At 35.7% G+C, this 15,525-nt stretch overlaps 1 protein-coding gene across 1 annotated transcript; it reads left to right on the top strand.

Moving 5' to 3' along the window:
* The first annotated feature begins 76 nt into the window (after positions 1–76).
* ccdc152 (coiled-coil domain containing 152) lies at positions 77–11,925 on the top strand. The gene is made up of 8 exons (XM_079581287.1): positions 77–145; positions 1,194–1,295; positions 2,725–2,793; positions 3,398–3,462; positions 6,053–6,188; positions 7,626–7,753; positions 10,033–10,140; positions 11,767–11,925. Exons 1-8 carry the CDS (start codon positions 88–90, stop codon positions 11,887–11,889), a joined length of 789 nt encoding a protein of 262 aa, XP_079437413.1. The 5' UTR covers positions 77–87; the 3' UTR covers positions 11,890–11,925.
* The last annotated feature ends 3,600 nt before the right edge of the window (positions 11,926–15,525 follow it).

The following is a 15,525-nucleotide window of genomic DNA, read 5'->3' as shown; positions in this document are numbered from 1 at the left end:
TAAATTAATCGCAATATTATTTGGAAAAATCTCACTCTGACTTGTTTAAAGTAATAATAACTGTAACTAGACAACAACAGCTTCGTCATGAACTATCTGAACCTGGACGTGTTTTTTGAGAGTTTTTCTTCTTTGGAGAAGGCAAGTGATGCTAACGTCTAAGCTAGTTAGCTAGCATTAGCTTTATCAACAGTTTATTCGACTTCTTAAAACTACACCATTATTTCGGGGTGGAATATCATATTAATAAAAACACACATGGAAATGTCGTGTTTCAACCGATTATTTTAGGTTTTAGTTTTACTTTACTACTTTGTAAAGGGAATGTTTTATTTTCAATGGTAGAGACGAGAAATAGTGAAACACAAGTTGTATCGATAGAGTACACAACACTACCCCAAATATTTTCTCAGGTAAGAGTAAAGTAGGCCTGTGTGCTCATTACTTTGATTCGTTTTAATTTTTACTCTCTCGACCATGTGTTTTGTGTCCTTAACCTCTTAACCCCCACCTGAACGGAGCACATTTTCTGGGAACGGAAAACTTCTGGAAAAAGGCGACAAAAAGCGAGACAAAAACAAGGAAAGCGCAACAACAAAAGCATAAAAATAGCTACAAAAATTAACAAAAATACGAGAAAAAAATGACAAAAATTTGATAAAAAAATTGACAATTTTTTTTTAAAAAAGACTAAAAAAATGACAAAAATGTGATAAAAATTTGACCAAGAAATGACCAAAAATTGACCAAAAATGACAAAAAATATGACAAAAATGCAACTAAAAAAAGAAAAAAAATGATAAAAACAGCAATGGAAAAAGTGGCAAAAAAAGTGACAAAAATACAAAAAAAGCGATGGAAAGGGGGGCAAAAATATGACAAAAAAATGATAAAAAAGCAATAGAAAAAAACGACAAAAAATGTGATGGATGTCGAAAAATGCCGAAAAAGTTGTAAAAATGCGCTAAAAAAAATCACAACATGGAAACAAAGCAAGGAAAAAGATCAGTTTTGTTGGTCTTTCAAATGAGGTGTTTCTCTGAGTCAAGAAACTGGGATGGGAGTTAAGAGGTTAAAAAGCCTTCTATGAACTTAGAAAGTAAAGTTACCTCAAGAGGTTGCTCGAGTATCGGATATGTGAATATTAGCTTATGAATCACGGATTATTTTTGTTTTGCTTTGTTCACAGACAGTGTTCAATGTCTACGCTACAAACCACGAAATGGAGCTGATGTTGGAAGACTCGAACTGTGTGTTAAAACACAGTGAGACCAGGGAGAAGGCTCTGGTGAAGGGTGAGCAACTTACAAACATCACCTCTTTATGCCGCTGCAATTGTGCCACCTGCTGGTCACTCAGAAAACTGCAGGAGACTCAGAATTTTAAATCGGGTATCTGAGAATCTGAAATGTGTAGCCATGTTAGTGATAATGTTTGGAAGCACCATAACAGGAGTACCTAAACTTATTTCTTTCCAATACCATATAAAACAAAAAGTGTGCTGATACCAGAGCGTCAATTTTAACTGCAAATGTGGGAGGAGTTAGGCATTTTGTTTAACCTCTTAACTCCCGCCTGAACCCAGGGGATCTATTTCCTCACGTCATCAGATTTTTTTTTCCATCATTTTTTTGTTGGGTATTCAACTCATTTTTCTCACATTTTTGTCATTTTTTGGTCAATTTTCTGTCACTTTTTTGTCATTTTTTGGTCATTTTTTTGGGTTATTTTTTGTCACATTTTTGTAAATTTTTGTCAAATTTTTATCACTTTTTTGTACTTTTTTGTCACATTTTTGTCATTTTTTTGTAAATTTGTTTTAATCAATTTTTTGTAATTTTTTGTCACATTTTTGTCATTTTTTTATCACATTTTTGTCACATTTTTGTAGTTTTTTGTCACATTTTTGTCACATTTTTTGTCATTTTTTCGTCTATTTTTTATCACATGTTTGTCATTTTTTTTGGGTCATTTTTTGTCACATTTTTGTAAATTTTTGTCAAATTTTTATCACATTTTTGTAATTTTTTTGTAAATTTGTTTTAATCAATTTTTTGTAATTTTTTGTCACATTTTTGTCATTTTTTTGTCATTTTTTTGTCACATTTTTATCACATTTTTGTCACATTTTTGTAGTTTTTTGTCACATTTTTGTCATTTTTTGTTACATTTTTATCACATTTTTTGTCATTTTTTCGTCTATTTTTTATCACATGTTTGTCATTTTTTTTGGTCATATTTTTGTCACATTTTTGTAAATTTTTGTCAAATTTTTATCACATTTTTGTAATTTTTTGGTCAATTTTTTTAATCAAATTTTTGTCATTTTTTGTCACATTTTTGTCATTTTTTTGTCACATTTTTATCACATTTTTGTCACATTTTTGTATTTTTTTGTCACATTTTTGTCAATTTTTTGTCAATTTCTTGTGACATTTTAGTGACATTTTTCCCACTTTTTCATCAATTTTTCGTCACTGTTTTCTCACTGTTTTCTCACTTTTTTGTCACATTTCCATCATTGTTTTCGTCTCAGTTTTGTCGCTATTTTCACACCTTTTCTCCAGATGCTTTTGGACTGGGGGTAAAGCCAAACTTGAGAAAATGTGCTCGGTTCAGGTGGGAGTTAAGGGGTTAAAGTGCTAATATTTTTCCCTCAAAATGTCAGTGCAAATGTCTCACAGAACTCTGTTTTCCTAAGCATGCCTTGTGTTCTCCTCTCAGAGCGGGACAGCCTCCTGTCGACTGTGAAGCAGCTGCAGCAGAGTCTGAAGGCGCAGTCTAACATCAGAGGTGACCACTTCACACTATTCCCCACACATTTCTGCTGACACTCCTGGACATCCATGCATCCATTCCCTCCATATCCTTCACCTTTTTGACACTGAAATACAATTTGCATAATAATCTGGAAGTCGGTGTACATTATTTTGATCTTACCGGGCGAATTTGATTATTGCCTTTATTATTTATGTGCAGTGTAAGTAATATACATGTGTGATGTGTTAGCATGTTGCTGAGATCTCTTACTGTTGCTGTAGTTCGTGTAAATAGAGCAAATTTATTGTGCTATTATTAGATACATGTACTGGTGTCTGGCTGTTTGCGTGAGTTAGCTTTTTGCACTCCGTCTGGGAAAAATGGTCGACAAATGAAGGCTACAGTATAGATGTTTATTATTAGTAACGCATAAGTACTCTAACGCTTTACTTTCATAATAAAGTAGCGCAGTCACGTAACTAGTATTCTCCTGACACTAGTTTTTCCCCTCCGCTGGCGCTCGGACACTTGGGTTCAGAGTAGTCGCCGATACCAAAGGTTTATATGACACAGTTATGCAAGATGTGTCCACTTTAAAACGCTTAACCCGCAAAACTGTTCTGACTTGTTTTTGTAGTTGAGAATGAGCGACTGAATGATGAACTGGAGAAGATGAAGATTGAGAACGCGAACAAAGCGAAGGTATGAACACTGCAAAAAGTGGATTCTAAGCAAGTAAAAAAATGTCTTACTTTAAGAAATAAGTTCTTATTTTTTCCCTAAAAAGTAATAATGTCTTACCTTAGAAAAAAAAATCTTATTTTAGGAAATAAAATCTAGCCATTTCTTGTTCAGATATATTTGCTAAAAACATGCTCATTTTTCTTGTAACAAGAAAAACTTTTTGAATCTTCTTCAGCTTTAGACAAAGATCACAACAACTCTTAATGTAAGAACTAATTCTCACAGAGAGAAAATACATTCCAGTCTCTAAAGTGGGCGGCTCGGTCCTGGGTTCGATTCCCACCAGGACGGGGCCTTTCTGTGTGGAGCATGTTCTCCCCGTGTCTGCGTACGTTACCACTAAAAACATGTACAATAGGTAAATCCTCCAGCCAGGTGATTCTGACCATCAGCCACAGAACATTTTGCTCAAATCAAGCAACATTTAAGTAAAATACCACAATTTTTCACTAAATAAGAATGTTTTCCTTAAATTATTCCATTTTCTGAGGACATTTTGCTTAATTCTAGCTGTTTATTTGCTTAAATTTAGTGTTTCTTTCTTGTTTTATGATGAGAAAAATATTCTAGAAATAAGAATTCTTAGCAAGAAAAAAATGCTGACCCCATTGGCAGAATTTTTCCCTTAAAACAAGACAAAATGTCTTATTTTACGATTTTTTTTCCTTGTTTTTAGGAGGGTACTTTTTGCAGTGAGAATGTCTGCTGTTGTGAGAGGGCTGTACATGAGCAGCAGACAGACAAACCATCTCAAAGCTCATTGTCTTCTCTGTCAGCGCGTAAAAACAACAGACCAATTATTTTCTCTGAATGGTGTCCAAAAGTGTGATGTTGGTCAGTAGACAGGACAGTCTGCTATGAACAAAAATATACAATACAGCTGGTTTGTGAATCTATCCATCCATTTTCTTCCGCTTTATCCGTGGCTGGGTCGAGGGGGCAGCAGTCCCAGCGGAGACGCCCAGACTTCCAGATCACACCTCCTCCAGCTCCTCCGCACCGACGCTCCATCCGTCTCTCACTCGTGAACAAGACCCTGAGATGCTTGAACTCCTCCACTTGAATCCAGTCACTGCCAAATGGACGGGGCACAACATTTGCAACTTCTTTGGGATTTCTTTCTTTCAAAAACGATTTGTCTTCCGAGTTATATTGGTCCCTGCGGCGGTTTGGTATTTTAACTTGAAATATGTTAAAATCAATCAGTAGTCTGAGGTTTGAGTCTGTTAAACATTGGCCGTGTCTTTGAAAAGAAGGTCGACAAGAAGCGCAATAACTCATTTACAATATGCACAGTGCAAATCCATTTTCTCTCCTCTCTGAGCACAAACACAAGGCGTTCACACACAACGTTACAGCATTTCGTAGATGTTTTACGCAGCCACACAGAGCCCAGGACTGAAGACTGTGTGGAATCTACTCTGAGCAGGGGCGAATCTGAGCATACGAGGGCTGGGGCATTATAGAGGAACCGCAGACAGAAAAAAACAACAAAAATGAAAGGATTATTTTATGTTTACCTTCAGACTGCTTGGAAAAGCAGCTCATGCTTAACCCCTTAACTCCCACCTGATCCGAGCACATTTTCTCCAGTTTGGCTTTACCCCAGTCCAAAAGCTTCTGGAAAAAAGCTGTGAAAATAGCAACAAAACTGAGACGAAAACAATGATGGAAATGTGACAAAAAAGTGAGAAAACATTGATGAAAAAATGACAAAAATGTGACCAAAAATGACCAAAAAAAAGACAAAAATGTGACAAGAAATAAAAAAAAAAGACCAAAATTTGTTAAAAAATGGATGAAAAAATGTGACAAAAAAATTTACAAAAATGTGATAAAAATTTGACCAAAAAAAATCACAAACAAATGACAAAAATGTGACAAAATATGACAAAAAACTACAAAAATGTGACAAAAATGTGATAAAAATTTGACAAAAAAAATGACAAAAAATGACAAAAAATGTACAAAATGTGACAAAAAAAGGACAAAAAATTGGATAAAAAATTTATGAAAAAATGACAAAAAAGTTACAAAAATGAGTTGAATACCAAACAAAAAAATGATGGAAAAAAAATCTGATGACATGAGGAAAAATATCCTATCGGTTCAGGCGGGAGTTAAGAGGTTAAAAGACATTTGTTAAAAAATGTCTGAATTTTTATAAATACTAAAAAGAAAACAGTGAAATACAGAATGTGTAACACTTACAGTAAAGCATTAAAAGTCATTCAACTGTGCCAAAATAAAGGCTTTAAATGTCATTAAAAAGCATTATATTTGATTCCAACTGGCATTAAATTACAAATTCTTTGATATTACTCCATTAATCTATCAAAATATTGTTCCAAACATTTAATTAGTGTTGTATTTTTACATTGGCTTTACTCATTTCTGCTCGAAAGTTGCTGGAGTTATTTTAATTTTCCACAATTTCCTCATTCCTCTAATCAGGGGAATTCCTCACTGCAAAATCCGAGAGGCGTCTCTGTACTAAAGGTCAGTGTAACAAACTCTGACATCGGTGCTTAAAATTGTTGCTCATCAGGAGGCAGAAGCTGAAGTCCAAATGCACGTTGCCAAGATGAGAGATGCAGCCTTGCACCACCAGGCGGCGCTGTTTGCTGCGAGGTGCCAGAGCCAGAGCGACGTGGAGGAGGCGCACCGTCAGGCCGAGCACAAGAGTAAGACACACTTTGTTATCTCACAAGGAGTTTCATTTAGGAACAGTTTAGCTATTATTCCCTGAACTAAGATGGCTGATTGGATTCTAGTCCACATTCAGTCTACATGTCTTGGAAAATAATGAAAATAATTTACAACATGTTACCTTTTGGTCCAAAACTGACACTGTACACATTTGTTTTGTGCAAAAGTTTCCCATTGTGTCCAATTTGCTTTTGAATATTTGAATTCCCCTTTATTGCTCTGTTGGAATGATTGCAAATACCAAGAAAAGATAGTATTTGGGCATTAGGATGGCTTTAACCCCTTAACTCCCACCTGAACCGAGCACATTTTCTCCAGTTTGGCTTTACCCCCAGTCCAAAAGCTTCTGGAAAAAAGCTGTGAAAATAGCGACAAAACTGAGACGAAAACAATGATGGAAATGTGACAAAAAAGTGAGAAAACGTTGTCAAAAAAGTGACGAAAAATTTATGAAAAAGTGGAAAAAAAATGTGACCAAAAAAAAGACAAAAATGTGACAAAATTTGAAAAAAAAAAGACAAAAATGTGACAATTTTTTTTTTTTTTAAATGTGACAAAAATGTGATAAAATGTGAAATAAATGACAAAAATGTGACAAAAATGTGACAAAAAAATGACAAAAATTTGAAAAAATGTGATAAAATGAGAAAAAAAAGGACAAAATTTTGAAAAATTTTTGAAAAAAATTCATTCACGCAGTTCTCAGCAATCCTGTGTGTATTGCTGCTCCGGTCCGGTGACAGTCAAGTCACCGGACCAGAGACTTGACTGTCACCCCCATTAACCCCCAGAGGGACTACGAACAGAATTTATTATGGTAAACAAGTAACCTAGTACTGCAACTGCAACTCAGTGTGCCTCACAGCAAAAACACAATAGAAACACAATAAAACAAATCAATCAATACATGCATAAAAATATACATATACATTATCAGGTTTTTATAATAAAAATGTAAGATTTGTTTATTAGAAATATTTCAATGGCCCAGCTCAATAGTTCCCTGCCTCCCTTTCTTCAGAAATATACATTTTGATATATTTTCATGGTATTTTTGTTTCTCATAATTTGTCACAACTTAGTCCTAAATCAGACTTTTCCGCTCAAGCACAGCACTCCCACTAAGTACTTTCTTACTTTTACTTGAGTATTTATTTGGGTCATTACTTGAGTAAAACTTCAAATTAACTCTTACTTGAATAAACATTTTGGCTGCTCTAACGATGGAGAAACCACAGAAAAGATCAAAAATGCCATGAATGTCATACCTTGACATCCTTCTACATGGGGACTGGCTTCACCATTCATTTGTATGGGGAGAGAAGGCTTTTTTCCTGCACCCTGAGACGAGCCTGAACGCAGCACACGTCAACAAGTGTTTCATTATCGTTCCGTGTTCTGTGTTTTCGCAGTGGCGGCCCAGGCGTCCGGAGCCAAGCAGCAGCTGGAGGAGGTGTTGCAGGAGCTGGAGGAGACCAGGAAATGGCTGCGGGAGCAAGACAGAGAGCACCAGAGTCAAGTGCTCAAACTGAGAGTGGAGGTCAGTGGAGGCGCATTCTGTAATAACACCTCATTATGTGATGCCAGTTCTAAAAGATACTCTGGAACAGGTTATATAGCTAGGTCTTCTTTACTGTGACTGGTTATGGAACATAGTTAACACAATTATACTGAAGCTTCTGCTAAAAAATGTACTCACTTTGACATTTTGTGTGATGCTTATTGTTTCGCTTCCTTACTGGACACTGACAGGAAGTGACATACGTAGAGGTAAACAATTTTAAACTATTGGCTTTGGGACCATGAGCGAGCCAGATTTCTATGTTGTCGACTTAAAAATCTCATTAGAAATAACTTTTCTTCCTAACTTTGCAGCTGTGAAGCTCCAGGATCAATTTTATTTCAGGTTTTTTAGTGCTTCTGGTAGGTTTTCTGGATGGAATGCATATGTACCCATGGATCGATCAGTAGAGAATTGTTCCTGGAGCGTCCTTAAGGAAAGTAAATATCCCAACTCAAATTATTTAGGCAATATATTGTTTTGTGGTGCTCCGAAAAGTTAATACAAGTGTTAATATTTCTGAAGGCAAAATTGACACTGAAACTAAATTAAAAGTAGTTCATAACGACTAAAACTAGAGCTAAATCTCCAAAATGTTGGTCGACTCATAAAGATTAAAGCAGTACTAAGTAACTCTTGCCCCTAGAGGCCATAAGCGCAACTGCAGGTTACAATTTTATAACTTATTAATTGTCTTTGAGAGTAAATACTACGCTGACAGAAAAGGCGAAGGGAGAGAGGGATATTGTACATCCAATTATACAATGGAAATATTTTTTTTCACTCAAACTTGGCTGTAAACACTTTAAAGATAAACTCACCCTCAAATCCACTTTTTTTTGCTGATTAACGGTATAAATGAGTGTCCAATAGTGTTGTCTATATATCCTGGTCATAATTTTGTCACATAAGTGCAAATTAGTTGAAAGATAAACTTTCTGCCTAAAACCGCCAGTGAGTCGCCATCTGCAGGCGACCTGTATTTACTACATCTGATTTTTGGCCGCACCATTTGCGCAGGCGTGAAGCCTGACGTCTGTTGCTCTGTCACTCTGGGGTATAAAAGCGGCCCAGTCTCGCACACGCCCCCGCAGCGAGTAGGGATGGGCGATGCCACATTATTTGGAATCGATGCGATACAGATACTTTTGGGGTCTTTTTTGTCGATATCGATACTGGTCATTTCATATGGGTGAATGTATTTCAATCAATATACATCTCTAAAACTGATTGTTTTGTATAATTAATTGGTCAATTTAAATTATATTACTTTAACTGGTTAATATAATCTATGTTAATGTGAAATTAAATACATTAAATCCATAAACAACATTTAAAATTAATACTTAATTAATTTTAAATGAACAAAGAAATAAATCATCCTTTTGTGTTGATAATTGCTGCCCCGCCTTCCTTTTACATATGCAAATTAGTATCGATACTTTTTGCCCAATATCGATACTTAAAAAGTAGCCGTTTGGTATCGATATATCGATACTTTGGTATCGATCAGCCCATCCCTAGTAGCGAGTTGGAGAAGGAATAGCGAGAGAGTATTTTCATCGATTGTCAGGTTTGCGATTAGTTATAGCATTTGGGTCGATTTTTTTAGCATAGTTTTTTGTATTAGAGATAATTGTGCAGTGTTAACAGCGTTGTTGTTGTTGTAGTTTTAGTAGTTGCTTTTATTGTTCGATTAGTTAGTGAATTTAGAAGTCAGAATCCTCATGCTTGTCCATCACAGACCCAGACCCCTCTCACCCCTCACCCCTCCCGCGTGCCCTCTGAGGCTGAGGCTCTGGAAGGGGGGTTAGAAACGCTTTAAAGTGACGCTAGCCCGCAGCTAGCTTTGCCCGTTAGCCTGTTAGCTTCTTCTTCGTGATTCTGTTAGTGTGTATTGGTGGCTCCGGTCCGGTGGCAGTCAAGTTGCAAACATGGTTTTCTGGCCAGAGACACCAGGGGGCGATGAAAGACCCTCCTATCATCCCATAAACACTTGTCACAGGGACTACGGAAAGGATTTATTAAGGTAAACACGTTACTTAGTGCTGCTTTAAAGAAACAAAAAAGTTAACAAGTGACTAAATCATCAGACTTCGACCTTGGTTTGATACTATTATATTCAACAAAATAAATAAAGAGTTAGAGAGCAGATTCAGTCGATTTACATTCAGTATTCGTTGACTAAAACTGCACAAATAAATACAAAAATAAAAATGGTTGAAATGACCGTTGTCCTTGGCTTTTTCTCTGCATAGTTTGGTGCGACGTTGGCCCGAGTGCAGAATCAGCAGCAGCAGCAGCAACAGCAACAGCAGCAGCAACAGCAGTATAATCCCTACCTGCAGCAGAACTTCTACAAGAGGGTAAGGAACAGTGCCTTCTTTCAAGTAAAATCACTTTTTCGGCATTGCTTGACATTTAACGGACCTTTGCATGCGAGAAACTCTTTATTAGTGCATATTTGAGTTTTTTCTGCACGGCGCCTTTACTTTCCAGCTCAGTGGCCTCTATGATGCTCCAGGATCAACTGTTTTTAGCCTCTTAACTCCCACCTGAACCGAGCACATTTTCTCCAGTTTGGCTTTACCCCAGTTCAAAAGCTTCTGGAAAAAAGCTGTGAAAATAGCGACAAACTGAGACGAAAATAATGATGGGAATGTGACAAAAAAGTGACAAAAAATTGACGAAAAATTGATGAAAAAGTTTTTAAAAAATGTGACAAAAAAAATGACAAAAATTTGAAGAAATAATTAAAAAAAAATGACAAAAAATGACCAAAAAATGACCAAAAATGTGACAAAAATGTGATAAAAATGTGATAAAAATTTGACAAAATAATTACAAAAAAATGTGAAAAAATGACAAAAATATGAAAAAAAATTGACAAAATGATTCCAAAATAATTCCAAAAAAATGACAAAAATGTGATAAAAATTCGACAAAATAATTACAAAAAAATTTGAAAAAATGACAAAAATGTGAAAAAAAATTGACAAAATAATTCCAAAAAAATGTGAAAAAAATGACAAAAATGTGATAAAAATTTGACAAAATAATTCCAAAAAATTAAAAAAAAAAAAAAAAAAAAAGACGAAAAAATTGATTAAAAATTGAAAAAAATTTGAAAAAAATTTGAAAAAAGGACAAAAATGTGATAAAAATTCGACAAAATAATTACAAAAAAATTTGAAAAAATGACAAAAATGTGATAAAAATGTGACAAAATAATTACAAAAAAATGTGAAAAAAATGACAAAAATGTGATAAAAATCCGACAAAATAATTACAAAAAAATGTGAAAAAATGACAAAAATGTGAAAAAAAATTGACAAAATAATTACAAAAAAATGTGAAAAAAATGACAAAAATGTGATAAAAATTCGACAAAATAATTCAAAAAAATTGACAAAATATTAATAAAAATGGACGAAAAAATTGACAAAAAATTGAAAAAAATGTGAAAAAAATGTGAAAAAATTGTGAAAAAAGGACAAAAATGTGATAAAAAATTGACAAAATAATTACTAAAATTTGACAAAAAATGACAAAAAAATGACAAAAAAGTTACAAAAATGTGACAAATATGTGATGAAAAAAAAAGACGAAAAAATGACAAAAAAGTTACATAAATGAGTTGAATACCCAACAAAAAAATGATGGAAAAAAAATCTGATGTGAGGAAAAAGATCCTCTCGGTTCAGGCGGGAGGTTCGAGTCTTGGTAGGTTTTCACAGCTGACTGACATTTCATACATTCTATCGAGAAAACCCTATAAAACAAGTAGTTTTATAATGTTTTTTTTAATAAAACAAGTATGTCATGAACGAAAACATTAAATTGGATTCAAACTGGCATTAAATGGAAAATAGTGTCATTGCGCAATCATTTCCAGTGCATACATTTGTTGAGAATACAAAAACACATTCATTCCTCTGCTAGGCTGTTAGCGTCGGCGATGTCTTTGTCACGTGGATGGTGTGTGTCCTCAGAAGCTGCAGGTCTTCCAGGAGGAGAAGAACAAGGAAGTGGCTGCACTCAAGCAGCGAATCCAGGAGCTGGAGGAGAGTCAGCTGACCGGGCTCAAGCGCAGGAAAGTGTCCTTTAACATATGACCTGCTTTCAACTCAGGATTATCTCACGTTCGAAATATTGTTATTGAGATTGGAAACAGATTTATGTGATGCGTGTAGTTCCCTGAATTGTAAACGGTTTGCTTTTTATTCCTAGTTCTAATATAGAGTCGTTTATTAATGCTGTTAGTATCTGGAGAGTTTCTAATGAGCTCTGTTTAAACCTTCCTCGGTGCTATAGTAAAGTGTGTTGCTTGAGTGCATGTTCAGGTTGTTTTCATACACTTTAAAACCCTATGTAACAACTCTCCAATATATAGAATAAAACTCAAGCGTTGATTTTGAAAAATACCATGACATGTGTCGTTTGTAAGGCTGCACCTCGGGTAATATGTGTAACTGCAGGTTCTATATTAAAGGGATATTTCAGGATTTTTGACATAGGGCCTCATTTCCTAGTTATCCAGAGTGTTGCTGATTTCTGGAGATATTTTTTTTTTATAATTCAAGTAGTTCTTGTATTTGAAGAGTTTCGTGGCGCTAGGCTAATGCAAGGCTAGTGCATTTCTATGGTATCAGCTAGCCTGCATTAAAAACAGTGTGACCCGCTCCACAGAGCACCTGAGGAAAATCACTTATAACACCAGACTAACCATAGAAATGTCTGTGTCCATAGAGTAATTTTAACCATTTTGCATTTAAAATAACTTATATTTGAGCAGCATCAGCTTCGTGGTTGTATAAGCTACGCGGCGGCGGAGTGATCTGCTAGAAAATAGTCCCTCAAAATGCGGTCATTCATGTGATGCAGGTCAGTTATATTCCAAAAATTACTCTATGGACACAGACATTTATATGGTTAGTCTGGTGTTATAAGTGATTTGCCTCAGGTGCTCTGTGGAGCGGGTCACACTGTTTTTAATGCAGGCTAGTTGATACCATAGACATGCACTAGCCTTGCATTAGCCTAGCGCCACGAAACTCTTCAAACATAAGAACTGCATGAATTACAAAAAGGTACCAGCAACACTCTGGATAACTAGGAAATGAGGCCTTATGTCAAAAATCCTGAAATATCCCTTTAAGCTCGTGCATGACGGCACTTCGGACCCCGAATTAACACCTTTCTAACCTTGTCTAAAGCTGAAGAAGATTCAAAAAGTTGTTCTTTCTTGTTATAAGAAAAATTAGCATGTTTTTTCTCAAGAAAACTTTGCTCGGCAAGACATTATTACTTTTTAGGGAAAAAAATGAGAACTTATTTCTTAAAGTAAGACATTTTTTACTTGCTTAGAATCCACTTTTTGCAGTGTATTATGTATTGTTTTATTCTTTTGTACTGTAGACCTGTTTGTGAAGCTCTTTGGTCAACAACAGTTGTTTTTAAATGCGCTATATAAACTTGATTCTTGATTGGATTGAAATCCTCCAAAGTGCTGTCCAGAGTACACATTTAAAAGTTATTAAAAAGCATAGAATTTGGCTCGCTGCTGCGGCAGTACACCCCGTGATCTCTATTTGGTGAGAACAAATGAGGTTATGTTCTGCGAATGGGATCAGCCCCGCCCCTCCCTCCCTCGCTCAGCTCCGTCTGATGGGATTAGACCCTAAGGCTTTAACAGGATGCCTAATGTCCCGTCACCTGCGACAAAGCAGAGCGGAGTGTGAGCGAGGCAGCGCCGGCACATGCCCCTCACATGCCCCTCACATGCCCCTCAGCCCACCGGCACATGCCCCTCAGCCCACCGGCACAATTACACATTAAAGTGCAAGGTGTAATTAATTGTGAGATCAATACAGTCTTATCTTTTCTTGCAAACGAGATGTTACAGTTATGTTACATGTCCCATCAATTATAGGCTCTCTATGAAACAAGAATTACTGGACTTTTCTACACTGTATCAAAGTTTGTGTGACAGGCTTTAGGTTGCATTAATATGAACAGCTCACATAAATTGATTTGATCATTATTTACAACTTGTGCACTACAAAAAGTAAACATCAAGCATTGGCTTAAATGACTTGAATTGAGGAAATGTTTCTTGTTTTGAGCGGTTTTCACTCATTCAGACACTTTTCCTGATCGGACCGAGTTTGCTTTGCTTGTTTGAGGACATTTCAGACCAGTTCTAGGGTAAACCTCGCTTGAAATAAGAAAGTAAAATTGCCAATGAGATAAGACCAATTTTCTTTCCCCATTGGCAAAGAAAATGACCTGAAATAAGGACGAAATGTATCGAAACGAGTCAGAAACATCTCAGAACAAGTGAAATAATCCAGGACAAATGCCCAACAACTTCTTAACTAGTCAAAACAACTAAAATTCGGATTATTATGCTCAAATTGAGATGTTTATACTGATCTAGTAAATTACTTTTTGCAGTGTGCGTATTATGTTAGATCAGTTATTTTTAAACTGTGTTTCATAAACTAAAACACAAACACTTTCAGGCTACTGTAGGTGATCCAATACAGAGGCATCTCAACAGTTACGAGGGAGAACAATTTGGAGAAAAATCTAAACTTTCTCTAATTACTCAAAAACTACTTTAACAAATGCTGAATTATTGATATAGTTTTCAAATACATAAAGACACAAAGACATGGGAAGGAGCAATGTGGTTCAACAGCCCATAAATAACGGAGAATGCTAACATGATGCTACATGTTCCTAGAAGATAAGTCCATAGACATATTATCAATAGACCGTCATTTCTCACTCCTCCCATTTGACAAAATAACCACGTTCAAGGGGGAAATCACGGCGGGTTTACAGACTCCTCCTCCTCAGCTCGGATGAAGCTTGTTCCTAAAAAGAGCATAAGGGCGGGATCTTCACGGTCGTTACTAGGGATGCACCGATCCGCTTTTTTGAGCTCCCGATCCGATATTTTTGACACTTCATCTGGCCGATACCGATCCGATACAGTCTTTTTTGTATTATTAGATTTTTATATAATATACTGTATATCATTATATATTATTGCCTATGGATATTACCAGTTTTACCACTAGTTTTACCAGTTGTATTTTTTTCATAAACATGGAAGACGGCTTTAGCTTTGAATTTTAACCCCTTAACTCCCACCGGAACCGAGCAAATTTTCTCCAGTTTGGCTTTACCCCAGTCCAAAAGCTTCTGGAAAAAAGGTGGGAAAATAGCGACAAAACTGAGACGAAAACAATGATGGAAATGTGACAAAAAAGCGAGAAAACTTTGACAAAAAAATGACAAAAAAAATGACAGAAAATTACCAAAAAAATGACAAAAAATGGATTAAAACCATTACAAAAAAGTTACAAAATGACTTGAATACCCCTCAAAAAAAAGATGGAAAAAAAATTTGATGACATGAGGAAAAAGATCCATTTTGATGAGTTTTGTAGGTCTTAGCTTTCAAATGAGGCGTTACACTGGCCTACAGGATTTGGGTAAAGCTGAACTGGAGAAAATGCGCTCAGTTCAGGCGGGAGTTAAGAGGTTGAATTAGAAAGTTTTTCAGAAGCAGGTGTTTTAATTCTGTTTTGAAATGTGTCTTGTAAGCCCACGAGAGCTGAGCACTAATGAAAGACACAATAATAAGAATAAATCAAATCAAATAAATAAATTCAGTGTCCTAGCTTAGCCATAGCATGAAGGCCGTGAATCTGCGGTCCTGGATCTGCAGCGGCTCCATC

This window comes from Gobius niger, assembly GCF_951799975.1.
Source record: "Gobius niger genome assembly, chromosome: 22".
Lineage (NCBI taxonomy): Eukaryota > Metazoa > Chordata > Actinopteri > Gobiiformes > Gobiidae > Gobius > Gobius niger.
This window is presented reverse-complemented; position numbering and strand designations above follow the sequence as displayed.